We start from the raw sequence: 8,993 nt of genomic DNA, 5'->3' as shown, positions 1-8,993 counted from the left end.
GGCGGGAGCGATCGTTCCGCGGGGATCCGGGAGGAAGGAGCGAGGCTTCGTCCTACACCAGCCCCGGTGTGGGGTCCTCTCACACCCGGGGAAATCCCGCCTACCACACTCCCCAGCCTTCCAAGGGGTCACATTCCATACAGATGGGGCTGGACATGCCCAGTGAGCCAGCGGTGGAGGCTGGTTGTGAGCTAAAGCCATCCCACTCCTGGAAAACTCCATTCCCTGTTATATCAACCAGTCTTTATGGTATGAAAATGTAGTATTTTGGTTAATATATCTATTCAGATTTACACTGTGACGTAATGAGGTTGCAGAATTTTACTGGGGAGTTTGGAATTTTACTGGAGGCTTTGCAGTGGTTTGTGCTTAAGTAAAACAAAGTAAAGGACACAGAAATAAGGATTGCTTTATCAATGAAGGATTAAGGACATCCCTGGGCAACCAGGATAACACAGCATTTGACGGATTTGAAATCCTCCTAGCATCATTTGGTATCAGTAATTCCAGCAAGATGGATTCCAGGGATGCCTGGATCATGGAATCATAGATTATCTTGAGTTGGAAGGATTCACAAGGATCATCAAGGCCAACTCCTGACCCTACACAGGACTACCCCAAAAATCATACCATATGTCTGAGAGTGTTGTCCAAACGCTTCCTGAAGTCTGGCAGGTTTGGTGCTGCAACCACTTCTGCAATCACCGGAAAAGCAGCAAGAACACTGGGAAAACAGAATCAGAGAAACAGTAAGGTTGGAAAAGACCTCTAAGATCATCGAGTCCAACTACTAACCCAGCACTGCCATGTTCACCACTAAACCATGTCCCCATGTGCCACATCCACACACCTTATGAACACTTCCAGGACTGATGATTTCACCACTGCCCTGGACAGTCTGTTCCAGTGCCTGACCACCCTTTCCATAAATATCCAATTTAAACCTCTACTGGCACAACTCTTGTCCTATCACTTGTTACCTGGGAGAAGATCCGGAGCCCACCTGGCTCCATCCTCCTGTGAGGGAGTTGTACAGAGTGATAAGGTCTCCCCTGAGCCTCCTTTTCTCCAGGCCGAGCCCTCCCAGCTCCCTCAGCTGCTCCTCATCAGATATGTGCTCCAGACCTTTCCCCAGCTCCACTGCCCTTCTCTGGACTCGCTCCAACACCTCCATGTCCTTCTTGTAGTGAACTTTGCAAACTTTTACTGTCATTAGCAGTCAGTGACGTGGGTGTTAGTGACTACTCCAGTTGTACCTGAAGGTTTGAAGGGTAGAAGAAAATTTTGGCTGAGACACCTCAAGTGCAGGGATAAATATTTACCCCGTAATTCCCTACTTTGCATCCCAGCCCGTCGCCGCAGTCGGCACGGGCCAGCCGCGGAGTTTGGTGCCGCAGCCCTCTCGGCCCCCCCAGCCCAGTCCGCACCTCCGCTGCCCCTGGGGAGGTTTCTCCGCCCCGTCCAGCGGAGCAGCCGTGCGGAGCCCGGTCCCGGTGGCCGTGCTGGCGGCGGTGCACAAGGAGCTCTTTATGAGCCGCCCGCGCTCTGCGCACAGCAGAGCTTTGTGCGAGGGGCAGCGGCCGGACACTCACCTAAGAAGGATTCTGTGTGCAGAGGGAAGGGCGTCCCGGCGGCGGCGTGTCCTTCCCTCGCTGTCCCCAAAGGCCCTCGTCGCCTTTTCAACCCCCAGCTGCTCTCCCTGCGCAGGGGTCTGGCCATGCTGGCGGTGGCTGGCGGTGCCTAAGGAGTGTGCGGCGCTGCAACCCACTTGTTCTCACAGCCCACCCTCCTCGAGACGGGTGCAGGGGAACAGCTCGAGTGCTTGGCGAGCTGTGGAGCTGCAGTTTTGACCAGCCACGGGCTTGGCTCCTGTTACAGCTGTTGCAACGGGAAGTCTCCTGGGCACAAGGAAGCACGGCCCCTGTCACCATCCCCTGCTCACCAGTGCCAGGGAGCCCTGCTGTGCTTTCCAGGCACTGCCAAGGCAGCTGCAGAGAGTCTTGGCTGTGCAGGATGTTCAGGGCAGCATGTTGGAAGTTGTCCCTGCCCATGGCAGTGGAGTTGGCACAAGATGATCCCTTCCAACCCAAATCATTCTGTGACTCTCTGTTCAGCCCATCTCCCATTTTTATGCTGGGGACTCTTCAGCACGGCCCCAGGAACAGTACTGCTGGAAGAGACATGGACACTGCATGACCCTGGATGGGCTTGGTAGCTCTATTGGCATCCCAAGCTCTGCAAGGTGACCCTGCCATCAGCACAGACACCAGCTGTCCCCAGGAGCCTTGCCCCAGGAGCACAAAACATAGAGCAAGGAGGACACCTTTCCTACAGCCACTTTTCTTTTATTAGAGATTACATCTTGTACAAGAAGCTGAATCTGCATGCCAAGTGCTGTTGGCTCACTCTGTCTTTCCCCTCTTTGTGCCATGCAGGCAGAGAGGAGGGGGACTGGCAGAGGCAGGCACCCCCAGGCTGCTCCTTCCATTGCCCGTGCGGGTTTTCCTATGGGACACAGTCTTTGCTGTGGTGGCTATGAGAAAGCATGATGGGAGAGGGGTATCTCCAATGGGACAAAAACTGGGACCACTGAGCTGAACCTGCTCCATTATTCCCCAGGAGAGACCCTGGCATGGCCCCACCCCTGCCTCCAAAGGGAATCAAAACACATATGGGGACACAAAGGCTGTGACCTTGAAGATGTGCTTGCCCAGGAGAACTTTGTGGGAGAACTCGTGAGCGCCGCACGGCGAAGACGCCCTGGCCCCGTCCGCCCGTGATGGTGAAGCGCAGGCTGTCACCCACAAAGCGGGTGGTGGACATCTTGAAGAGGACACGGGGCACCGTGCGGTTGGCCTGGAGCGGCAGGTAGTGGAAGGAGATGGAGCTGGCAGGCGCGGCGGTCCATGGGGCAGGGGTTCCTCTCGCACTGGCTGCCAGGAGAGAAGGGATGCCACCACTCAGTTGCCATGGTTTGGCTCTCAGGGAGCTGCCCTCATCCTTGCACACAAGCCCAGCCCGTGCAGCATCTCCAGCCCTGCTGTCGGTCCTGTGGCAGAGCAACCCAAGACAGCCACATCCGAGTGTGCCTGGCAGCAGATCTCTGCCTCATCCCTGCTTCTGCCAGGCATATGCCATGGCTTGCAGGGACACAGCTCTGGGTGAGACTGGGTGGGTGCCACAGTCCCAGCTGAAGGCCAGGGATGGAGCCAGATGTGCCTCCTGAAGAGAAACCTGTCAGGATCAGGGATGCTCCTCTGTTTAGGGGGCACAAAGCGGTTTAATCTCAAGAGTGGGATGGCTGGGATTGATGGAAGGTAGCTGATGGCACCACATGGATGTGCAGCAGAGGAAAACCAGCATCATTCCCCCCAGGCTGGAGGTCTGAGAGGGGCCAGGATCTTGGATAAAGCCACCATGTATTGGGGTGCTCCCACCTGCACCCCCAGCATCCCAAGACCATCAGGGAGCATGCCAAGCACACCCGAGCACCCCATGTGGCAATTTGCTACCAGTGCTGGCTGGCACTCTCCCTGCTGCCCTGGGTGACACAATACAGTCCCCAGAGCACAATAGGACCCATCACCTGGGGACATGCACAGTGTGGTACTCACAAGGCAGAGGTCTTGACATAGCTGGTGTTGTGGCGTGGCGGGGGGCACTTGGGGCGCACGCAGCGGTGGCCCCCGAAGGTGTTGATGCAGAGGTCACCCTGGGTGCAGTTGTGCTGCTTCCCAGTGCACTCATTCACGTCTGTGGTGGTGACACAGGGTGAGTGGGGCTGTCCCCACTGCACCCCTCTTCCCATGGGAGGCTCCCTGCCCTGCACCTTGGGTTCTTACCCTCGCAGGCGTTGCGGTCAGCATGGAGCAGGTACCCAGGGGGGCAGAGGCAGCGATAGGAGCCCGGGAGGTTGAGGCAGTCATGGAGGCAAATCTGCGTGTGGGGGCTGGACTGGTAGAGCTGGCATTCATCCACATCTAGAGTGAACAAAGTGGGGAATGGCCAGAGATCCCATTGCCACCAAGCCCTGGTTCCCCACCCTCCATCATCTTCACACCCCTTTTACCTTGGCACACGCCACCAGGTCGCAGCTGGAAGCCGGTGTCACAGCTGCAGCGCCGGGAGCCCGAGCGGCCCTCGGCACAGCGGGGCTGGCGGCTGAAGGAGGTGTTGCTCAGTGTCACCCAGTCTGCAGGGGACAGCAGGTGTCACATGCTGGGGCATGGGGAGATGGTGGGGGCCAAGGTTCTGGGGGGCTGCCAAGGAAGGGGAAGACAGGCACAGCATGGCCAGGTAGTGTCCCCATGAGAATCCCTGTCCTCTGCAGCCCAAACCCAGGCACCTACAGGAGTAGATGGGGCTCTGGCAGCTGGGGCCTGACCAGCCTGGGGGGCAGAGGCACGTGTAGCTCTGGTTGCCATCCACACAGGTCCCACTGTTGGCACACGGGTTGCTGGAGCAGTCATCAATACCTAGGGAGAAGGAGCTCGTGAGCATCAACTGGAGAAGCGCATCCTTGCCCACCCCCGGTGCCCATTGCTGCAGCCTCTGGGCAGAGCAATGGAACCCCACGGCTCAGGGTGACAGAGGAGCCCATCGGAAGGGTGGAGCCCATGGCACCCCAACCCTGCTCCACTTCACTTCTGCAGAAGGGCTGGGTGCCGCTCCACGTGCGGTTGTGCCGGCAGGCGCGGGGCTCTGAGCCCACCAGCCGGAAGCCAGCGTCACAGACGAAGTGAACCTCGTGGCCCACCCGCAGGCTCCGGCCCAGCATCCGTCCATTCAGGGGCACTGCCAGCTGCAGACAGGTCTCTGTGGACAGACAGACATGGGTGGGGATAGACATTGCCAGCCTGGAGCCAACCCCAGCCTGACAGGCAGGTGGGGGTCCCTTGCCCAGACTGTTTTTGTGGGTCCAGAGCCAGCCCGGGGGGGATGTCACCCATGGTGGTGACCAGCCAGGGTTACCATTGCGTTTGGTGGGTGGTCTCTGGAGGCGGTTCTGGAGGATGGAAAGCTGGTGTCGGAGCCCACGCGTGCCCCGCAGGTGGTTTTTTGTGCCACCAGCAGCTTCTGCATCTGCCGCACCACGCTGAGCGCCTGCTGCCGGTTCAGGCATTCCCGGGGGAACACGGGGACATCCCAACCACCAGCTGGGTTACCCTGCCACCCTGCCACAACCTGGGAGGAGCCTTCCAAGCAGGCAGCATCTTTGGGGTTGGTTTGGATGTCCTGCCCTGGACAGAGCCCCTTCCCATCCTGGCTGGGGTCTGACCCTGGCTCTGTGTCTGCTCCAGCCTCAGCCCCCACCTCCCGGTCCTGCCCTGGCACCTGGATGGTGTGGAGAAGCTTCATGCCCTCAGTGCATGTAGCATCATTTCACTGCTGCAGGGGAAAAGCCCCATGTCCATCCCCCTGGCCCTGGCAGCTCCACAGGTGCTGTGGCTGTGCTGTGCCCCCCACTCTGAGCTGGTGTCAGGGTGCTGGGGTGTGAGAGGTGGGTGCTGAGCAGCCCACAGAGGGAGGTCTGCTGTGGGGCTGGAGGTGAGGGAATGTGGGTCCTTACCTGGGAGCTGCCAAGGGGCAGCTGCAGGATGCCCAGGGCCAGCCAGGCTGGCAGTGGGATGAGGAGCATCACGCCGGGGCTGATCACAGGGGCAAGACGCTGACGGTCTGTTTCTGCTCACAGCCGTGTTCCTGCACTCGCTGGGATTTATCTGCAGCCTGTGCCCATATGTTTGTTGGTTTTTCCCTTGCCTGAGGCCGAGCTGTAGGAAAGTTTCCCTTTGGCACTGGCTCTAGCCTCTCCCTTCCCTTCCCTTCCGTTCCTTCCCCTCTCTGCACATCAGAGGCTTGGGGGCCTTTCATGTCCCAGGGCCAGCAGATATCGGGGCCAGGCGGTGGCTGTCACGGCACTTACGGTGGTACTGGCGGTGCCAGGCTCACCACACAGCCAGTCCCAGCTCTGGGGGTCCCCGGCATGCAGAGATGCAGGATGAGGCTAATCCCATGTGCTAGCTAAGCCTGGGAAAGTCTCCTGGGAGAAAAGATGACTCTGAGGTCTTTGTGGGGGTTCTGCTCACCAGTGGGGCTGGGGCTGCTGGGAATGGTAGCCCAGGAATGCTGCGGGCTCACTGGACTTGCACAGCTTTGCTGGGGTGAGCTCAACCCTGGCTGGGAATCCCAGGGCTCTACTGCAGCCTGGAGCTGAGGTGCAGCTGATGTTATGGTCTGCATTAACATAAGGGTCAGGCTTAATGTTAGAGTCAGCATTAGGGCTAGGGATGAGGTTAGGATTAGGGTTAGGATTAGAGTTGGTGTTAGGATTGGGGTTAGGATTAGAGTTGGGTTTAACATTAGCATTAGGTTTAACATTAGCATTAAGTTTAATGTTTTGATTAGCATTAAAGTAATTGTTAGGGCTAAAGTCAGGTTTTTTGTTAGGGTTAATGTTAGTGTTAGGACACTGACTCCCAGTGCCAAGGGTTCAGATCCATATAAGCAGGAGGGTTTGCATGAGAGTTGGGGTTGGCATTAGCATTAGTGTCAGGGTTCAGGCCAGGGTCAGGGCTAGACTCAGGCGGAGGGAACTGAAGCATTTTAGAGCTGGGTTTATGCTGACACCCAGCTCAACCCTGACAGCTTCTGGGTAGGATGCTTCCAGTCCCTCCTGCCTGTGGCATTTCAGAATCCTGAGTAGGGATGTCTGGAGCCCACATCTCTGACCTGTGCCAGGAGAGCACCTGGCATGGGTTCTGGGAGCCCTGTGCTGGGGCAGAGCTCTCAAGGTGCTGTTGAGCTCCCTGAGCAGCCCGGGCTCTGAGACCCTTGCCCGACCCCGGGTGCCTGCAGAGGCAAGGCCCCCTTGGGCCCAGCATCTCTCCTGCCGCCGGCCCCTGGCTCTCACATCCTCCCACCTTGTAACCACGCTGCCCAGCTCTCCGGAGCGGGTATTTGGCTTCATGCCTGCAGCGGTGTGTGTTACCTCCTCGGCATGTTTAATTCATGGCGCAGGAGGAAGGCTGGCAGCAGGGGCCCCCTTGCTGCCCCAGCCCCTTGGCTTCCAGTCTCCCATTGTCCCAAAGTGGGTGCCGCTTGCGACCCCGGCTCCGGCTGCCTTCACACCCCGACCCCGGCTCGGCAGCGGGGCTGGGGCAGAGCACGGAGGGCTGACCCCGCTGCGGGACATCCCGGCGGGGCTGCAGTCCGGGGCCCCGGGAGTTGTCTGCCACATTCGCTCCAGCGAGCAACTGTTTTGACAGAGCTATTACTCACCCGTCAAGCTTTTGTTCCCGCTGCCCAGCGGTGCCTGTCTGGAGTCCTGAATAGGATCAAATCCGGCAACCAGACACACACACGCACGCAGGAGCGCGCGGCCGAGCTCGCCCCAAAGCCAGCGCTGCTGCGGGGCGGCTCGGCTCTCCCCAGTCCTCCCTCCGGAGCTTGGGGGTCTGGTCCCCCCATCCCGGGGCTTAAATGAAGCTTTTGGTCCTGCTGGTTTGCAACCTCCTGGTATGGAGGGTGGGTGAGACGAGGTCGGATGCTCCAGAAAAGTTGTCCCCGCTGGCTCCGGGAGGTAACTGGGAGAGGGGCTGCCTCCCCGGCAGCAGGGCTGGGAGGTAGCTGGTTTGGGGGCATGAGTGCACCCTGAGCACCATCCCCCTGGGCCAGACCAGATGTGTGGGGGACTGGATGGGTGATAGGCACCCAGGGATGGCACTGGGGGGCTTGGTGGGTGATGGGGGCTGAGGATGGAATGGGGCTGGGAGAGAGGGCATGGGCTTGGTGATGGGATGGAGCTGGGGGGCTCTGGGGCTGGTAATGGGATGGAGCTAATGATGGAAGGGGGCTGGGGGTCCTGCAGCTGGTGATGGGGGCTAGTGATGGGTCTAGCCCAGTGGGGTCTGGACCCCTGGCAGGACAGAGGTGGGGGGGCAGAGGAGGTACATTCCTGGCAGTCTCAGCCCACCCGTGCGAGACAGGGGCCCAGCGGGCTGTCCCGTCCCCCCCCCCTCGGCCCCTTGCCCCTTTTGTGCTCTCAGCCCAAAAGCTCTTTCTTCTCTCCCCTCAAGTCTCCATGGAGACCCGGGTGCCTTCCCGGTATCCCTGGCTGCGGTCGGACCCTTCAGAGGGAATTCCCACGGCCCCCCGAAGGGCAGGGATAGGGGGAAGGCACTTGTATCCCTCAGCCCCCTTGGCCCATTCTGTACCCCCTCCTGTCCCACTCTAGCTCTCAGCATGAAGGAGACCTTCCTGGTGCTCTCACTGCACAACAAATTGAGGAGCAAAGTGCAGCCCCCCGCTGCCAACATGCAGAAGCTGGTGAGCCCCCTTGCCGGTCCTGTCTCCCACCTTCGATGTCACATCCACCTCCCACTCTGTGCCCAGGGAGGTGGGCAGCCCATGGGTGATACACAGTAGTTTGCTAACAGGCTAATGAAGCAGAAGAGCTGGCTGATGTGGGGCCCCTGGGGAAGAGCATGCCACCGGCACTGCCATATCCAAGGCACACCAAAAGCAGGGCTGGTCCCTTGAGGTGCCTTTTGGGGTCCCCCATATCCCTCTGATGTCTCCTGATCACCCCACAGCTGCACACATCAAAGGCAGCACTGGGCCCTAGGGATCCCTTGCAGCACCCCGCATGTCGGCCCTCTGTGCCCCCCAGTCACCCCCTGGACTGACGGCCTGGGTGGTCCCCAAACCCTCTCGGGCTGTTCCCTGGGTGGCTCATGCCCATCCCCACAGGAGTGGAGCGATATCCCTCTGATGTCTCCTGATCACCCCACAGCTGCACACATCAAAGGCAGCACTGGGCCCTAGGGATCCCTTGCAGCACCCCGCATGTCGGCCCTCTGTGCCCCCCAGTCACCCCCTGGACTGACGGCCTGGGTGGTCCCCAAACCCTCTCGGGCTGTTCCCTGGGTGGCTCATGCCCATCCCCACAGGAGTGGAGCGAGGAGCTGGGGCGGCTGGCGGGGGCACGGGCAGCG

At 59.6% G+C, this 8,993-nt stretch overlaps 2 protein-coding genes and 1 pseudogene across 3 annotated transcripts in view; 1 reads left to right on the top strand and 2 right to left on the bottom strand.

The window, feature by feature from the left end:
- ZDHHC1 (zinc finger DHHC-type containing 1) overlaps positions 1–696 on the bottom strand; it is a 19,137-nt gene extending 18,441 nt beyond the window's left edge. Inside the window, exon 1 of one of the 2 annotated variants that reach the window (XM_017740926.1) lies at positions 631–696. In XM_017740926.1, the coding sequence (XP_017596415.1) occupies positions 631–633 (3 nt within the window). In that variant the 5' untranslated portion in view covers positions 634–696. The remainder of the gene's footprint in view (positions 1–630) is intronic. The other variant, XM_008638739.2, reaches the window with a different exon arrangement.
- A 1,659-nt stretch (positions 697–2,355) lies between these two features.
- On the bottom strand, positions 2,356–5,814 carry LOC103620271 (annotated as a pseudogene).
- Positions 5,815–7,226: 1,412 nt separating this feature from the next.
- The window catches only part of LOC108448316 (C-type lectin domain family 18 member C-like), a 2,669-nt gene continuing 902 nt past the window's right edge, over positions 7,227–8,993 (top strand). The window contains exons 1-3 of the mRNA XM_017740805.1: positions 7,227–7,579; positions 8,234–8,325; positions 8,949–8,987. Of these exons, the coding sequence (XP_017596294.1) occupies positions 7,480–7,579; positions 8,234–8,325; positions 8,949–8,987 (231 nt within the window). The 5' untranslated portion in view covers positions 7,227–7,479. The remainder of the gene's footprint in view (positions 7,580–8,233; positions 8,326–8,948; positions 8,988–8,993) is intronic.

This window comes from Corvus brachyrhynchos, unplaced genomic scaffold (assembly GCF_000691975.1).
Source record: "Corvus brachyrhynchos isolate BGI_N302 unplaced genomic scaffold, ASM69197v1 scaffold26, whole genome shotgun sequence".
NCBI lineage: Eukaryota > Metazoa > Chordata > Aves > Passeriformes > Corvidae > Corvus > Corvus brachyrhynchos.
This window is presented reverse-complemented; position numbering and strand designations above follow the sequence as displayed.